Source organism: Dermacentor silvarum, chromosome 7 (genome assembly GCF_013339745.2).
Source record: "Dermacentor silvarum isolate Dsil-2018 chromosome 7, BIME_Dsil_1.4, whole genome shotgun sequence".
Taxonomy (NCBI): domain Eukaryota; kingdom Metazoa; phylum Arthropoda; class Arachnida; order Ixodida; family Ixodidae; genus Dermacentor; species Dermacentor silvarum.
The window spans coordinates 8,855,155-8,874,430 of record NC_051160.1 but is presented as its reverse complement, the minus strand read 5'-3'; the positions used below and the strand labels follow the sequence as shown (position 1 = coordinate 8,874,430).

General features: G+C 45.5%; 1 protein-coding gene across 1 annotated transcript in view; it reads right to left on the bottom strand.

Annotated features, from left to right (window-relative positions):
* Positions 1–17,797, bottom strand: part of LOC119457509 (nuclear RNA export factor 1-like) — a 40,058-nt gene extending 22,261 nt beyond the window's left edge. Inside the window, exons 1-10 of the mRNA XM_037719098.2 lie at positions 17,600–17,797; positions 16,850–17,008; positions 14,638–14,734; positions 13,457–13,518; positions 12,278–12,345; positions 10,579–10,662; positions 10,344–10,448; positions 7,500–7,571; positions 5,543–5,701; positions 3,618–3,725 (exon numbers count right to left, since the gene is read on the bottom strand). Coding sequence (XP_037575026.1) covers positions 3,618–3,725; positions 5,543–5,701; positions 7,500–7,571; positions 10,344–10,448; positions 10,579–10,662; positions 12,278–12,345; positions 13,457–13,518; positions 14,638–14,734; positions 16,850–17,008; positions 17,600–17,636 — 951 coding nt within the window. The 5' untranslated portion in view covers positions 17,637–17,797. The remainder of the gene's footprint in view (positions 1–3,617; positions 3,726–5,542; positions 5,702–7,499; positions 7,572–10,343; positions 10,449–10,578; positions 10,663–12,277; positions 12,346–13,456; positions 13,519–14,637; positions 14,735–16,849; positions 17,009–17,599) is intronic.
* Positions 17,798–19,276: the final 1,479 nt, after the last annotated feature.

Below are 19,276 nucleotides of genomic sequence, written 5' to 3'. Positions count from 1 at the left end.
TACTTCTTACTTACTTCAAACAGTAAATGAAGTAGACTTACAATGGCGGGGAAAATGACATAAAAAGCATTTATTTAGCTGAACTGTCATTTATTCAGAAAACTGTCTTGCAAGTGGTATTCTTGCTTGGTCTCATCCAGTCCGTGATGGATGTTTGTCGCTTCTGTGCAAATTGGCAAGTAGCCACAAAATACGTCATCTCACCTTCTCACCTAATGACCTTAAATATCCTTCTGTGAGAGCAGCTGATAAAAAAGGCTGGTCTCGTCGACGTAGATTTCGCTGGAGTTGTATTCCTGCAAAAGCTCCTTGACCTTCATCAACCTCCAATCGTTGCAAGTTGCTTCGTCAATGGCGGCGGCCTCACCAACAATAGACCGACAACAGACCGGTGGCCAACACCGAAGGCGCGGTCGTGGTGGAGAGCCTATAGGACCCGTATGATGACGTGAGGTCACTTGCTCCCGCTGAGAAACAGCATTGGCCAGAAGAGTTCCTCCGTTATTTTTTTACTTTTTTTTTGTTTCCTCCTCTTGTTTTTGCCTCTGTCACGGGCGATGTGCAGCGCAGGCCTCCAGTAGCGTGCTTCCAGGATCGGTAGCGGTGGTAGTCACTATGAATGTTCGTCTTAACCGAAAAGTAGGTCTGAGGCAGTTCGTCTAAAGCAAATCTTTTTTGCGTTGAGTCTATGGAAAACCAAACAAATGTTCCCATGTTGTTTGCTGCAGTAAAAGCTAGTTAATTCTGGTTTCTAGGGACCGCAAGAAATGTCCGAATTAACCGAATGGATAAAATAGAAACAAACGCACGAGTTTCGTCAACATACCTTTACTGCACAAAGTAATCGCGTATGCTCGTCTGCTTACGCGCAGAAATCCGTGCAGACACTACTTTACTATTTTTCTGAGTCCTTCCAAGCGCTCAGCAGCAGTGTCGCAACAAAATTCTTCCAAGAGATCGAGGGCCTCCGCAGCTTCCTTCACATTGCGAAGGGGGCCAGGGCTGCTCCTTCCGTGGCCCCTCTTCCTCCTCAGAATATTTGCCGTGCAGCACGTCCCTGCCAATTTCCTCATCAGTAAGAGAGCAGACTGTAGCAACGCCGTCATCAATGGCGACGTAATCGGCGAGCGTTACTGCATCAGGCAGAACGCCTCCAAAATCCTGGCTGTCATCTGCATTGTCGTCTGGCGACACTTCGGCCACTGTAGTATCGCTGGGCTCAGGCACAATGAGACCACTGTGTCTAAAACAGTTAGCAATGATGTGTGCAGGCGTGTTTTTCAACGCATGTGCAAGAATGCTAACTGCACTCAAAAGACTCTCGTCGTACTGTCTGGCGACTTTATGACAACATACGTTCCAGCACGTGCCTACGGTGCTCAGTCTTCGCGCGCTGAATTATGCTCTGGTCCATCGGTTGGAGGGCGGACATTGTGTTCTGCGGCAGAAAAACAACTTCAACATTGTTCAGTCTGGTGGCACTGTTATGTGCACTACAGTTGTCCAGCACAATTAACACCTTGCGGTTATTCGTGGAAAACTTTTGGTCCAGCTTTTGGATTCAACATCGAAAAATTTCTGACGTCATCCACGCCTTTCTGTTGGCGTGGTATTCCACCGGAAGGTCAGAAATGTTCTTATAGCACTGTGGCTCAAATTTTGAGCCTTTCCAACAACAAGAAGCGGCAAGCGCTCTGTCCCTGTCATGTTGGCAGCTAAAAGCATGGTCACACTTTCCTTACTTCGTTCCCCCCGATGCACGGATCTCCTTTCATAGTCACAGTTTTGTCTGGCAATGCCTTAAAGAACAGTGCCGTTTCATCGCCATTAAATATATCATTGGGATCGTAGGCGGCAATGTGCTCAGCAGCTGAGCGTTTTTCCAGTTTTCGGCGACGTCTTCATTCACGGCACCTCTTTCACTGCACACGGTCTTGAAAATGAGGCCATGTCTCTCCTTGAAGTGCGCACCACCCTTCTAATGCCTTGAACGAATCGATGTCCATCATCAGTGCAAACCTTTCGACTTGCGCCATGATCAGGGATCCACTCAACAGCCAGTGTGCATTACGCGAGTTAATCACCCACTGAAGCAGGGCCTCTTCCAACTCTGGATGAAACGCTCTTCGGAGCTGCTTTCTTGACGCATGGAAGTTCTCACTTTCAAACGCCTGAAAAATTTGCTCTTCATTTTTCACGTACGTACTCAGAGCACTTCTTTTTACGTTATACTTCTTCGTGGCCTTTTGTCGGGAGAGTCCATTCTTCAGGGCCCGCGAAATTTCCACCTTGGTGGCCAAGTCCTTGGCCTCATACTTGGGCAGCTTCGCCGGTGTTGCCATCGGGGGAGAGTGCGGTGACACGGGCGCACAACAAAAAAGCACCGACAAAAATCAAGTTAGATAAATGAGCCTGCACGAAATCCAACGCTCCTCGATAAAACGGCGTGCAGCAATGCAGCGCACGGACAGTAACAAAGCAAGAAAATGGCACTGCCGCCAACACGCGAAAACAAAACGAGGGAAAGCACCCATCCAGCCAAAAGTCGAGCCAAGTTGATAATTGATGTCCATGGCGATGCTGCATTTGGGTTTCACTTGTGCGCCGAGTTAGTATTTTTTTTTTTTCGCTTTTGAACTTTGGCAGCGGCCCCAATTGTCCATTTATTTGATTTGCAGTCAAATTCGTCCGAAATAGCGAGCATCCAGTCTCAGAGTGATGCATTATTTACAGGGACCAGACGACGAGTCCGAATTAACCGATTTTCTGAATTAACAAGAGTCGAATTACCGAGCTTTCACTGTATATGCGAGGATTCGGCTTAACTGAGTTCGTCTTAACGACAGTTCACTGTATTTGGACGTTTTGGCGGTTCCTGTCGAGTCCGAATTATTGGTCGGAAACTGTACCAGATTACTGGAAGTGGAATGGCTACAGACGTCACTTAGTACAAAGAGCCAAGCGGGAAAGCCACACAAACAGCTCGGCGCAGCATACGAGGTGACACCATCGCTTCTGTGTCAACCTAGGGTGGGAATGAGCACCGTACTCCGCCAAGTGGCGGCAGACTTTCTAGAGCGTGTCCGCATCACGAGATCGTAACTGACAAACGAGGCGGCTACTGACGGGCATCATCAGAAGCTCTCTGCTTATCGTGCCACTCCTATCAAGCCCAGCTGTTTTAACATACTATGCTTTATGAGCCTCTGGATTGCTGGAATGAGCTCTGTGCATTAGAATGCTTCTTTCATGGCCTCTTAGCTTTTAAAGAGACATAAAATGAAAATATGAAGTACAGCTAGACTGAAACATCCGGCTTCTATAGTAAGTAGCGAATCCATCATTCGCAGCAAGAACACATCTTCTGCAACGATAAAATGATGAAAACGAAAAATTGCAGTGGTGCCACCAATTGGTCACATGTCAGCTCATTGATTATGGCGTGCGCGACTGAAATTGAGGAGCAGCAACATGGCCGCATATTGCCACACAGGAAAACGATGACAGACTTCTAGACAAATAATCTATCGATCTAACTCGGGTTAGTATTTTCCTTTGTAGTCCCTGTAACAAAATATCACACAAAACAAAGCCACAAGAACGGCATGCTCACGTACCCGGTTGTTGGCGAGGTTGAGGGAGCGCAGCTGTTTACATGCGCCGTGAATTGGACTGAGAGGGTAGAGTGTGGCCAACTTGTTGTTTGACAGGTCTAATGTCTGAACCTGCACCAAAGCACACAATTGTCACGACGTTCATTAGTTAAAGAAAGAAGAAACCCACTATGCGCATGGCAGTTGCAAATGGAAATGGTAACTGCAGTTGTCACAAAGCCAGTAGAAGCTGCCCAGGATAATAAGCAATGACTGCAGCTCATGTACTGGTGTCACATCTGCCAGCTATACATCCCAATGGACTATCAGTTGCTGCCCAGCTCACTGGTGGCACAATTATTGGGAGCGCGTAGTATTTAAAAAAAAAGTGTGTTTACATGGATAAAGTAGCTCATCTCAAGCTGCTGCCACACTGCAAAGAATGCTGGGAGCCCTTTGTCGCTGCGAATGTTTATCAGTGACAAGATGACTAGAATTGCAGCTTCCACAGTTTTATGCAACATAGATATGAGGGTTGCAGACTTCTTTAGTAAATAAACATATACGTCAATGTATTAAGCATTTGTTTATGTTGTCTTGAGACATTCAATAATAACAATTTTTTCCCTGTCCCTGTGAAGTACAAATTAGCGAAGTCTTACGGTACTGGTAGCCTTTTCTGGACAAACTGAGGGCTGTAGAGGCAGTGTACAGGTCTGTCGAAGACGAGCCAACATTTATAGCAAGCGCGCCCTCCAAGTTTATGCATCTACTGGACAGAACGGCTTAAGTACGCATGTAGGCAGGGTGGACCAAGATGATTTGAATTTGCACAACAAAGCCTAACCTGCCGGCGTTGTGCAGTCAAGGTCACATTTCGCAGCACTGAGATGACACGTGGCACATATTGGGCCGCACACCAAGCGAACGGGAAATGCTCCTGCAGTCTCGACAATCGCCAAATTTCAAATAGGCTGAACAAAAGTCTGTAAACAAATACTCTGTACTGCTGATGTAAAAAATGTTCAACTTGCATTTTTTGCATAATGCTATTTAAATAACACACCATTAAGAAAAAAAAAAAAAAAAAAGAAATCAATTTCAGAGATGAACTCTTAATTATATGCACAGAATAATTTTTTTAAAGGTAAATTTCTAACTGTTATATCGGGGTTCTACAGTCGAATGCATTGGCCACGACAGTACCTTCGTTAACCCATTTTCATTACAAGCATACGCGTACACATCGGTGCGAACAACAACAAAAATGAAAAACACGATTACGTTTACGCAAAATAAGCACAGGCAGGTTGCTCTCACGGCCCGGGAAAAGGTCTCCCGCAGATTCCGACGGCATCTCGCCTTGCGGATACGAGGCGCAGCAGCAACAATAAATATCTTTTTTTTTGCGTATAACCTATGCCCTCATATGACCCACACCGCCAATTACAACACCCAGAATTAAAGAATAAATACAATCCATGTGTATCGCTTGCAGAAATAACTGCGTATAACGCTCAAATCTTTAAAAAATAGTCTCTCGGATGCACGCTGTCTCTTGCCTTCCACGATGAACAGGGCCAGCGGTTCTTTTCCCCACCTCTTCAGTGACGCTGATAATCTGCTATACTATAATGAACTGCCGTCAAGCACAGCTGTCATTATCCGAGTTATGGTTCGCTGACACCGTGTGCACTATTCACCAACTGCTAACTCAGCAAAAACACAAAATGGAGCGTGAGCATGAAAGGGCGGAAGGGGGGGAGCTTCAGCGGAGGTGGGGTTTCTTAAGAGATAAAACTTTACATGGTGGAGAACACTGACTCGAGGTGTGGCTTCAAGTAGGCACCACACATGATGCGTCAAGCTGCACCCCAAGGCAAAATTTGCATATACAATAAAACCTTATCCATACGACCTGAAAAAAAAAAAAAAAATGTGAATGTTACCTCGGGAACGTTCTCCACGATGATCTTGACTGCAACAGACAAGATGCTAGGCCGGGTAAAGGCGATGTAGAGGTTGAGCTCCTTGAGGGACTCGTCCTTTTGAAAGTTCGCCAAGTCGAGGTGGCCGCGAGTGGCATCATAGCGCTTGCTCATCACCAGCTGGAAAACCACCAATCGAGACAATGATTACTGTTGTTTATCATCAGCCCCCAAAAATGTTCGCGTGTATCAAGACATTGTTACTCGAGTTTATGAATACCCTTCAAAACTATTCAGGTGTTTGCTTCGCGTTGTCACAACTTGAAACTGAGCTCCTAGTCCAGCATCAAAAAAGGGCAATAGTTGGCCAGCTACTTGCTCTCAAGTTCACATACTACACGTCGCCGGCAGTTGAAAGGATGGCCATGAGTGGTAGCAACCAACACCCCCAGGGCTAGTCTATACACATACACGAATATCATATTTTCTCAAATCTAACGCACACTGTTTTTCCGGTAAAACAGGTCTAAAAATTGCTTGCACATCAGAATCGAGTACGACCCTAAATCTGCGTTACCATATCGCCATCGGCATTTCAAGATGGCCGCCTCGTACGCGATTCGAGAAAAAATGCCGTAGCGTCCTCCATGTGCTGTAGTACATGTGCTTAGGTTAGTCTACCATCTGTCTTCCCGTTTCCTGCGTTTGCTCTATCAGCGCGGAAGTGCCGAGTACGAACTCACCCCGAGTCCATCATAATGCTGAATTTAAAAAGATAGTGATTTTGTGTGCGGAGACTGCCGGAAATCGGTCCACATCACCGGTGTTCCAAAACTTGCATGTGGGACTGGTACAAACAGAACGAGAGGATTTTTGGCAGCAAAGCAACACAGAAGGGTTTCGGTGGCCCGAAGGAGGGCGGCCGGTTCGCCAAAATAGAAGAGCTGCTCGTGACGACCGACCTGCTCTAAGTCCGGGTGATGCAGTTAGCCTTACAAAAAGGGCTAACGTAAGCAGGTGCGCGCTATCAAATTTTATGAAAAGAAAAGGCTTTTGTCTTCGAAGGCGGAAAGGGATATGCCAGAAATTGTCAGAAGAATATGAAGAAAAATTGCCCAGTTTTTAGTGGTATGTTGTGAGCTTGCCTCACACTAACACGTGTGGTGCACGATCCCACCCGCCATGGTCAGTAAGGCCTTCAAAAAGCATGGGATTTCGGATGCCATGGACGGCACCGAGGATGAAATGCTTTGGTACGTTGATAGCGCTAAGGAGTTGTCTGACAACAATGACGAGTGATGCCTATTGCCCACGCGACTCGTACCAGCATAGTGAAGACAATCTTGGCGGCAAGGTACGTCGTTTCCCTTTGTGTGCTTTTCTTTTCATTGCAAGTTCAGTGTAATGCCCACTCTAAAAAAGAAGTTATCTGCTCTCAATGCTGCGACAGATGCAGTTTACAGAACTGCAATATCTGTTTGTGGTGTGGAATTACAGATTAAAACTTCGCGCTTCAATTTTTTCAAGCTTACCAATGTTTGGCAAATTTTGTAGAACAACGTCCCGAGGCAGTCAAGCCAACAAATCCTGCTTGCTACCGTTTCTAGAATTTAAATTTCTCTCTCAAACACAAAATATTTTATTCAAATCGGTCCACTGGCTGTCTTGAGAAATAATTTTTGCATTTTACACACACTTCAATAATAAAAAAAAATTGTTGGCGCAGAGCTAAAGTTTCCTCTTAAGGATAAATAAATTCTGCCGGTTTCAGCTATTCCTGACTAAATTCGGAGGCATGCTACTTTGTTTTCTCGTCATAAACTGGTGCATGTGTTAGACTTCCAGTACACATTGTTGTCGTACTCCAAAGCCATAAATAAGGTGAGAGCATGTTAGAATCTGCTAAATACGATACTTGTGCTGTCCACAGCTCCCACAAGCAAATCGGACACCGTCAATGCAACAAAACAAGCCTTACCTTGAGACTGCTTAATGTGTCATCATCAATAGTCACGATCGGCAGATCAGAGCCCTTGGTTATGATGGTCATCTGCAGACAATGCATGAACACGTGACAAAAGTGTAAGTGATGGACACAACACACGACTACGAGAACGGCTACCTGCTCAATTTAAACATTAGAGTATCGTAGAAATCTGAGCCGCAATTTCCTAGTGATGCCTATTCTACTGCTATCTCTTTTCGCGCTTTATCAGTGGTCAGAATAACGCTGCGCCCGCATTTCAATGGGATCAGCCAGCCATGAGTGGTGATAATAAATGTGGTAGAGCAGGGGTTTTCAAGCATGTTGGTCCCAGGGAACCCTGCTAAGCTTCATTAAGTGCCAAGGAACCCCACCCCCCTTTCAGTAAGGATGCTAGGCGTAGCATGCAACGTTTGGGGCAAACGCTGGGAGTGGACAGGCTATTTTGATGGCGACGTGCAACCCACGTGGTGCTAACTGGGTGCAGTCGTCATGACCCAAGACAAGACAGCATCGCAAGAAAAGGCATGCCAATAAAGAATGAGTTTTCAGTGCATATCACACAGGGAGACTTATAACCTTTCATCACAAGAGGTCTTAGAAATTAGTGCCGGCTCTGCTTTGCATACCTGTAAAACCTCGTTAATTCGGATTTCAAGGGGCCGCAAAAATGGCCGAATTAACCGAATGTCGAATTATCACGGGTATAAAAAAAATAACAACCAAATGCCTACTACGTCCACCCGCTTTTATTTACTCAATGAATCGGTAAACCCTGTTTCTATTTAGCACAAAAGCAGCGCGGAAACTGCAATCCTCGTCATCTCGCATCTGATTAAGGCTCGCAGCAGGGAAGGCTTCACGACTTCCTTCGCAGCGGGGCTGTGACGCGCGTCTTCATCTCAGGCACGCTTTTCACTACCCACGCTCACATACAATACTTTTAAATGGGTAAGCATTTCTATGCTTACCCAACGAGAAAATTGTCCGTGCGTCAGTCCTTCCGTCCCTCGCGTTAGACGATCGCTTTCAAGATAGAGCCCACAGCAGCGAGCGACCTTACCTTCATGCCACCTGGCGCTCCAAAGCAAACGAAGCGGCGAAAACACAACGCGCGAAGTTAGCAGCAGTCGGCAAAGTCTGTCCGCTTCGCAGATCGCTTTCAAGATACGGTCTGCGCAGCCGTGCCAGAGTACATTTGATCGGTCCACGCCGCCACCGGAGTCCTTTGATCACAGTTGATAATGGTTCGGCAAGGATGGACGAGCTAAAGAGCGATAACGGCTTATGATGATCGGAACGTCATCAAAGCACATGGCGCCGCCACCTGCAGTACTTTGCTTACGTTATCAATGCACCTTGCGCCTCCGTCCGCACCAGTTCGTGTCGCCGTAGCGCTGTCGTTTGTACTGATCGGAGCAAGTGTCTTAACACTGATGACACCAGGCTGTGTGGAGATGTGCAAGTGGCACAAAGCTTACGCTTACTTAGACAACTCCCGGAGAAGTTTCTGCTTGACCTTTTTTAGCCATTGAGCTGGTCGCCAACAAATTGGCCGTCCATTGTGTTGTAGACAGTGCGCTTCATCCTCGACATCTTTGCACTGAGTCAAAGCGAAACTACTGTTTACCGCAACCGCTGCGGACGAAGCCGCAGTCGCTATTGCTGCGATCAGGTATGGCGACCAGGGAAGGCATGCGGCCGACGCGTGAACAGAGTCAAAACAAAACTACTGTTTGCCGCAACCGCTGCAGACGAAACCGTGGATGGTGACTGCGCAGTTATGAAGGCACGTGGCCAGTCGCCAACGCAGTGTTATGCGTGGCTTTAAACACAAGAATAAAGGCTTTAAAGGCATAATTAGGCACGAAGCGTTCCGACTTTGCTGCCACGTACAATTTCCGCTGATGACTATGGCGATGCGGACTTGGCGATGCGGAACCAGGGAATATTCATCAGTGGCTCGCGGAACTCCAAGGAGGGGCCCGTGGAACCCCTGAACTCACTTTGAGAACCCATGTGGTAGAGAATCAAGTGGAAGGCCCCGAGTGGTGTCAAGCAGTTAAGACAAAGAAATATCTTTATAATATTTTCGAGTTACTGTACTAAGAACTTGTAGATATACAAACACCTGTGGACTGATCTCTAATATAAATTATTTCACTTGTATCTGAAATACTGAATAGGAGCATGTCCTTGGATCAATCGAATACAGTCAATGACCGATTTTTCCAACACGCCTGATAATTCGGACGCCTTTGTGGCACTGTCGCAAGCCCCATAGACAATGTACAAGGATGTCCAATTTCGGACGATGAAGCCGTTCCCTTCAAATTTTTAAAACTTTATGCCGTGAACTCTGGTCCGAAACATTACTAGTCAAAGCCACCACCGCCACCTTTTCGATTACCTTGCAGCGTTGAACCAGCAATCTCGCAAGCCTTTCCGTTGGCTGGCATAGCCACGGTGGCAGCGCTAGACCTAGTTGTTTTGACGAACATGCTTGGGGTGATTTGAGCCCTTGGGTGAAGTAAAGGGCATGCATTCATTTTTCCGGAGAGCACGATTTTTGGACGTTGATCCCACTCAAAAGGAATGAATATGAAATTCTCTAACTAAATAAAAATTTACAGCAAGAGCCATTTGTTGCTCATTCGCATGCCCCTACTCATGTGATCAATCAACAAAACAGCTACAATTGAGCAGCAACAACAGGGCACCATATTTGTACAATGTTGCTTGTAGAGTGACCGACGAGCAATGTGGCCTCGCGAACAATAAAAATATCTTGGTCAACAAAGTGAAGCTTTCAAAGCCCGACGCAAGGCAGAGGCTAACCTTGAAACCAGACGACGTGTCAATGACTTTGTTGAGGTTGCGCACCGCTGCAGCAGTTGCCACATCGTTGACGTAGAAAACAGCATTGTGGCCATCAAACTGGAACTGGAAGGACAAAGGAAGAAAATGACACAGCGGATGAAAAATTTGCACAGTCCGTTTCAGCAAGTGAGATGCGAACAGCAGCGCAACTGTAGGCCATGTTGAACTACTAAGATGGCAGACGTTGACTCACGTTGTAAGGAATGAGCGGAATGCTCATCCTCGCCTTGATTTCTCTGAGGATGAAGTCCTTGCCAAGCTTCTTGCCATGAGGAACCTGAAAAACAGAAAAAAGGTGAAAGAAAACCAAAGCCACTTGTAATGCGCTTTTCTGTCAGATGCTCTAACTGGCATACACACTTTCTGTGGGTCTCATCAGTGCGACAGTTTTCATGCGATGAGTACTACAGCTGAATCTTGACATAATGCAAACAAATGCAACGAAGCAAATCTAAAATGTTTAATAGCTGTTATCCGTATGTAATTAACACAGTTGAACCTCAATATAATGAAGTTGCATCCAACACGAATATACCATTTGTTAATATTATATACAGTTAAACCTGCTTATAACGAACCTCCATATAACAAATTCCTGGACATAACAAAGTTTTTGTATTACCCGCCGTGACTCCATAGAAGCACATGCATTTGAGACCTCTACGTAACGAAGTGGCAGTGGGAGACCCCCTCGAAATAACGAATTTTCCCCGCCGACAACCTAGAGATTTCTCCCCAAATTTCCAGTATCTGTACCCAGTATCTGTACTCTACTGCCACCAAAGCTTTTCCATACTTCTCAATAAACAACAGAGCTTGTGTGTCAGATAACCCACATTTAATGACAAAGGGAGCCTCACATTTTCACGTTATGTTTTAGGGCTCTCATGTGCTACAATTTGGGGCAGGGGAAGCTCTATGGCAGAGAATTTCCAGGCCAGTGCTATTAGCAATTATCTAAAGTAGGTCAGCACCATCAGTGGACAGGACAGAACTACAATTACGACAGGATTAAAGAGAAAGACGAGCCCAGGTTATATATACCATTTCAGGGTTGCCGCAATGCCAACTCATTAACAAAACCATGGCGTAGTTAAGAGTAGCACACTAGGAATACACGAACACACAAAATGAGGTCACACTGGGGCTGTGTTTTCCGAGTGCACTGTTTTCAACTACGTTATGAATAGCCAACTAGCCCATCAGCACCTGTTAAGAACAAAGAAACCACCAGCGTGCACTGGTTTCTGTTTGAATCTGCAGGCTAAGCTATTCGTAGCAGCAGGATGTCGGAAAGCACCATGGCATGCATGCGCGCTTCCGTGTGCTCTATTTTCGTTGGCGTTTCTGGCGGCACCTTTCGGTAACATTTTACACTACTGATATAATTGCACCTTGCAGCACTTCGTGCGAGAAAGCAGTACATTTCTAACAGCACACCATAAGGAATTCGGCGAGCTTTTTATGCTGCGAAGCACCGAGATGATGGTGGTAGTTTTCGAAGCGTGCATTTTACGGGAAAGTAGACGCGTGAGTTTAGTGTGTCTGAAGATAATTTTAGTGTTAAGGAAGAATATAGTCTGCCTCCAGATGACCAACAATGATCCTCGGATGAGAGGGCTGAAAAAGAATGCGACACTGAAGAGCCTTGAAAAAATGGCTGTCGTGGCGACTACCGTAAGCGCGATGCTGGGTGGAGACTACAGACCATACAAGAGCCTCAGGAATAAAGAACACTTCCTGACATAAATTACGACGCGTTCCCACGAGTGGCCCTTTCCGTGTGGCATCCAAAATGCACGGAACAGTTCCCGACCAGAACAATGCAAAGTGAGCTAGTGCCTGCAAAAAGTCCGATTTCTAGACTGTGCAATCTAGCTCCCGGTACTCACCACAACTTTGTACCACGTGCCTTCACTGCTCTTGTTCTGTAGGTGCGGCGGAATGTAGACGTCCCTGCCTGCAAAAAAGAAAAATATGCGGCAAGATGCGTCTTCATCATTCTCATACACCATATTTTGCTTACAAACAGCCCAGACAGAACACAGCGAGAACAGCCTGAAAAGCAGTAATACTAACAATAAAGACAATAAAGACCAACAAATTTTTGAACACGCTAAATCAACCATTGGTGTTCCCTTGACACTGCCCCATTGCCCTAACATACCAACATATCACATCTTGGCATTACTGTGAAATGCAGGCTTTAATGCAGCGAAGCCGACTGAAGAGAACCAGCAATTGTGCAACACCTATAAGACGCTTACCAGCCCAAAAATAAATCTAGCCCTGCACTAGGCTACCGTTTACTAGCTCGGTGGATCTGGCCCAGTGAACATGGTACCCGGTATGTTTTAAATGATGCACATTTCTTCGGTGCTTTGCTAACTGTTCTGTGCACATTTTTTCCTGATAAGCTTGTGCCAGTGCATGGCTTGTGTAACTTCAAGTTGCTTATTACAAGCTTTGGTCGCTTGTTGCAGCGTACTTGCTGGCTGCACTGCTGAATTATACTTTATAACCGCGTTCAAACGCAACGTGAGATGCGAGAACATTACAGAAAGGCGACATATCAAAGGGGAACACAATACATGGGAGTCGATGGGACTTAGGTCGGGACCACGAAAACGCGACATCGCAGCCGGCAGAATGCAACAGCAAGGAACGTATAAATGGGGTTCTACTGCCTATGAAGTAAATCTTGATGTTTAATTCCAATATCAGCATGCGATGAACATGTGCCTATAACAAACATCAGATATAACAAAGTATTTTCATGCCGAAAGCGAATTGGTTAAATGAGGTGCACTGTACCATACATACTAAATTCTAACAACATGCGCTAAGTTTTGTGGCTTCATAATGATTTTCTTATTTAAAGCCACAAAAACTGGGTGCATGTTAGAATTTAAAAAGTATGGTACAGCAAACCTCTTTTAACGGATGCGCACAGAAATTTAGCACACACTCGATTTAGTGGGGAAAAAGAAGTGCCCGTTAGGATAGAGTAAATATGGTAATTTAAGACTTCATTATGTGCTGTGGTAGAAGAAAAAAAGCCATGCTCTCACCTCCTCTCCTGTCAGGCATGCCCCTCCTTTTCCTGTTGCGGTTGTACGAGTTGTACGGTTTGCTGGAAGTCAGAAAATGAAAATTACTGCCACGATTTCGCGCGTGCCATCACACAAGGTCACAAACAAACTTGCCTGCAGAGTGAAAGTTCCACTCTCGCGCTTCTATGATGACAAGCATGTCATGGATGCCATACATGTCATTCATGTCACACCATGCCATGCATATCCTGATTTATATCCAACTAAAGAAATGAACACGATAGTGTAATAGGCTTGACAGGTAGATGCCGTATTTTTGCGCATAAAACCCACCCTTGCCCCCCCCATTTAACCCTTCTTTCTTTTTCCTTCTGGGGTTTTACGTGCCAAAACCAGTTCTGATTAGGAGGCACGCCGTAGTGGAGAACTCCGGATTAATTCTGATCACCTGGGGTTCTTTAACATGCCCTACAATGCAAGCACACGAGCGTTTTTGCATTTCACCTCACTCAAAATGCGGCCGCCGCGGCCAGGATTCAATCCCGCGACCTCGTGCTCAGCAGCGCAACGCCTTAGCTGACTGAGCCACTGTGGCGGGTCTTGCATATAACCCGCATACAACTTTGAACTCTACAAAAAAATATAAAAAATATCCTCGCGCACAACCCACACGCTTACCCAACAAAATGCTCATTGCCGATTTCTTCAGCAGCGGCTACGATCTTCAGTTTCTCTTTAGCTGTGAAAGATTGCCGCCAAGACACACTCACGATGCGCAAGGCTGGCGAACTATGCAAACCACGCGTACTAGAAACAGCACCGGACTAGAAAAGCGTCTAACCAGACTATGGATGGGGATCTGGCTTTTACCTGTGTTGGCCTCTTATTGGCTTAACACACGTCGATGTCGTTGGAGATGCGGACTCTGCATGGCAGGCCGCACGTTGCTGTGAAGCAACCCCCCCCTCTCGCATATTCACACGTAACCCGCACCCCCCGCTTTTTTAAACACATTTTTTTCTCCCATTTTCTGTGTGGGTTATATGCGAGAAAATATGGTATACCTAAAGTGCCCAAAGCAGGCAAGGAATGCTAATCACATAAAAAACTAAATAAATAGAGAATGCTACATCAGAAATCCTTTACAGCCGAGCAACACAGGGCCAGTGACAGAAACCATGCCTAGCAAATATACTCACAAACGGTTGCGCATGTGGTCGGGTAGGTTGCCCCCCTGCATCTCGATGTCCCCATCTTCATCTGCAAACCTCGCCCTGTTGCCCCCTTCTCGACGACCTGAATAAATAAAGGATGAAGAAGCTATTAGTTGCCCACATAATCGACAGACACAAACACCTGTAATTGTGAGCTAAGGAAGAACCGATACAGATGTGCAATGCCACTGCCACAGGGGCACTCTTTTAGTCGCAATCGTACCCGACCGGGATCAAATTTCTCTATCGCGATTAGTTCCTTTGTGCAAGCTGCGGAGGGTAGTTAATCATGATCAAGGAATTTGAACTCGCTCAGGCATGATCGTGATCATGCCTGATCATGATCATGACATGATCATGACTGTTCACATTCTGAAGCAAATCAATGACTTCACACACAGTGGCAACAACTTGGCGAGACTTATCCAATCAATCGTTACTGAAATAAGTAACACTCCCATTCAATTCAAGAAGGATAAAAAGCTTGCAAATGCAGCGAGGTTTTAATTTGAAAAACCTAAATTCACGAGAAGAGAGAGAAAGTTAGGGTATCATACAAGGACACCGCTACTACTTTTGTGGTGCAAGACAAATTCTGGAGGAAAAAAAAAAAAGCATTCAATAATAGCTGCTTGTGTGACTCAAAGCTGCAAAAGGGGGCACCACAGAAGCACACACCAGATAAATTTTGACCCCCTGGAGCTCATGTTAACAGGCACCTAAAAACAGAAGTACAGTACACAATCTTTTTATTTTTATTTTACCTGTCACACAGCAAGCTACTCCAGGTGGAATTCAATCCTGCAAGCTTGCATTTTGCTTCAAAAAGACGGCATGTTGGTATTTCATACTGAAACCATTCACAGCGCGAAATGACAACTACGCAGAAAAGATACACGGACAAGCGCTATCAATTGCATTGCAGTTGCATTGATTATTGCATTTTGCAACATAATGCTGCAAGCAATAGGCTTGGTAACAGAAAATTTCGCATTTACTTTATTTCCTTGGAGCCCCCTCTTTTGGGGTATTACGTATTACATAAATTTGCACTCTGACTGGAAGCATCTAGAACTGATGACCCGCCTTCCCTACTAGGGAAACATTAAGAGCACTCAAAGAGGGCCTCATTACAGGTTCTGGTTAATTATTGAGCTGCAGACACGTGCATTCTTTACAGCTTACCTTCCCACAGCTTCCCAATGGTTCAATGAAACAACAAATGCTAAGCCAAAGGCCCAAATGGCAATCAAACGAACAGGTGCAGCTCTGAGAGACTCCAATGATATAAATGAAAACCATTGCAACCAGTTTCACTGAGAGCAGCACCTGTGTCAGGGCAACTTGTGCCAATTCGTGATGCTGCAGCTCAGAAACGGAACATAATCGACTGACATGTGTTTTCTTTTTCTTCTACGCTTTCAAAGTTGTCACAGTTGGGAGACTGATGCTGACATCTTGGTGAGAGCTAGTTGGTTCACGTTCAGAACTATACTCAAAATTTGTGTTCCTGTGTGTCGTTGCATCAGTCGCGCTGCACTGATTGAGTATAGTTCTGATGCTAACACAGACATGACCAAAGGAAGAATTTTAACGGCTACGCTCCCAACCAACTTTATTCACAGACGTACCTGTGTCAGCGAAAGTGGTCAACCTGTGTTGCAACAGCTCAGAAACAAAACAAAATTGACTGACATGCGGTATTTTGCTTCTCAATCTGCACTTGCAAAGCCGTCAGACATCAGGACAGCAATATTGGCACAGGAACAAATAAAGGAATTTGACAGCTGCTGCTTCAACCAGCTTCACTCATAGCCGTACTTGTTTATGCAAAAATTGTCAATCGACGATGTGAAAGCTCAGAAACAAAAATCAATCGACTCGTTATCTCCTTTCTAACTTACACTTGCAAAGCCGTCCTTACTGTCAGGATTGCATTACTGACACAGATACGACTATAGAAAAAGGTTTGGACAGTAACGCACTCAGCAAAACAACGTAGCTGTGTACTGAACAAAATTTGGCTGTTGCTTCATCTTGCAGCGGTCGACCGTGCCTGGCACGGACGGAGTTTCATGAGCCGTGGCGTGCGAGTCGCCATGGCAACATTTCAGGCGCCGTCCAAAGAACCATCGGCATGTCAATATAAACGTGGGGGAGTCGAAAAAATGGAGTAAAACCGCGCTTGAACGCTTACCGTAGCCAGGTTGTCCACCTGATCCGCCACCGAACTTTTGGCGATTGTAACGCTTGAGGATGGGCGCACCAAATCCGCCTCTGTTCCCCATCCTACCGCCGCCACGCTGACCACCACGTCCACGGTTTCCTCCACGGTCTCCAACACGGTCATCATGTCCTGCGAAGGACGGCCGTTCGCTCTCAATATGGTCGAGGCCAAACGAACAAAAACACAACGCACCCGAAAAGGCCAGCTAGCAAACGGCTAAATGTGCATTGGTCTAGAACACGGCTGCAAAACAAATGCTGTTTTATACACGCTGATTCGGAGTACCATGTGGTCAGACTATCCAGCGTTACAACAACGCCGTTTCTTGTTACATGCCGACTTTGAGGTAATCGTAAACAGATCTGTGATTTATTCACTAAGTAGTGCATTGTCGAAGGCAGCGCTAGCGCTCCACTATGCCAATTTAAGGCAACTTGAGGGTCACCAGCAACGTTTTCTTCGACCTCATCCACAGCGTGCGCAATGCGAGATAACGTGGTCATAAGCATGCATGATTTCCTCCAGCACGCAGCAACAGTCACCTTCGACAACCACTCGAAAGCACGGCAACATCATTCAGGCGAATCATACTGCCTGATTTCCTCCACGAGCATCAGAAATGTTAAAAGCTAGTGCTTGGCAAAAAGTTCACTGAATGCAGCGCGCCAAGAACTGCGGGTAGCACCTCCGTGCGGAGTGTAAGCCTAATTATGATCTTACCGTAAAAACCTTGGTTGCGGGGACCTCTCGACGACATAGTAGAGCACGGATACCCACAAATCAATATTGGATTCAACGCGAAGTTTTGCACAGATTGATGAAATAAATAAAAAGAAAATGCGCAATGTTTTCACGGACAATCCACTCGCGTGACCGCCAATACCTAGGATTGAGTCAGCGGTGCGCAGGCGTAGAAAAACGAAAGCAATAAAAAGAAGGAAACGAGAAACGACTTGTGGATTGTCTTTCAAATTGGCTTCTGACTTTCTGTGAAAATGAAACCACAGCGAAACCGAAACAGTTCATGTTTAAAAGATGATCAATTGAGATGAGCATAGTTTGCTTACAATTTGTTGCTTATAATCGTAGACAAAGAAAAAAGATTACATTTACCACTAGTTTATTATTGCCCAGATTTTGCATAAAGATTTTATTTTATGGTTCAGATCACGGTTAGAGTGTACTAGAAGCTTTTGAGTGGCGCGAGCGCCTGCCTGAGCGCGGCCGTTTCAGCGTGGAATGATGCGGTGGCGCTGGCGTCGACCAATCTACCAGCGCGGATGGCTGGCAGGCGTTCCGCGTACGTGTTCGTACCTCTCCGTCGAGCCTAGGATGATCTTTTTCATTCTTTGTTATACCCCCTTTTCCAAAAATGTTAATGCAAATAAATATTATTTGACATTATTGTTACTGAAGTTGCCGCCGACTGTGTTGCAGCTTGAAGTAGCGTAGCACATCGTACCGCATAACGAGCGCTTCCCCCCCCCCCCCTTTTTTTTTTTTACAGTGTACAGTTACACGAGATACCAGCTAGCCGGCACACATCGGAAGCCTCCCTCATCCCCCCCCCCCCCCTCCCCTCGAAAAAAAGAAAAAAGCAATGTGTTGCATATAAGACGAAGAACTCCGCCAGTTCCACGTAAAACACCAATGTTGGAATCAAATAAAGGGCGCGTTGCTTGTGGTTGCGTTCACTCACAACAAAAGCAAGCTTTATTGACAATGTCACTGTCTGAAGAACAGCAGAGTTTTTCCAGAGCACCCTATCATTTTAAAATATGGGAATGCGTTTATTGTTGTAGGACCCACAAAAATGCACATACGTAATGCTGCAGAAAAACGCCTTCAGTGAAACATAGCAGTGCAAGATTTCGAGAGTTTAAAGGCAACACCACTGCAAAGTCCTATTAACAATCGCATACTTATACAAACAATACATTTGCAATTAAAAATGATGTAATGAAGAAGAGTGACCTGTGCCTCAGCAGCATCGCCACCGGCATGAGCTCGTGGTTGCTGTCCTTGGCCGAACGCTTGTGACTGCTACCCGTTCGCCTGCATCCGTTGCTATTAAACCTCTTAGCAATGACGAAAAGAATAAAATTATAGAGCCAGGATACACAATATAACATAAAACAAAACAGAATAGCAGAGCTTAGGTTGTCTTTGTAAAATGCATTTAAATAAATAAAAATGTTATTATGGTTGCAAAATTGTTTAAACCGACTCTAAAGTGGAACAATGAATCAGCTTAGTTCCGAGTAATTGTGCTCCGAGAACCCTAAAGCTGCTAAATTAACCATCACAGGTTTAATAATACAAAAAGATTCAAGATGAAATTTTATTTTCAGATTTTGCGTCAGAGTTTGCACGTTCTCTTGCTTACAAACCTCTTCT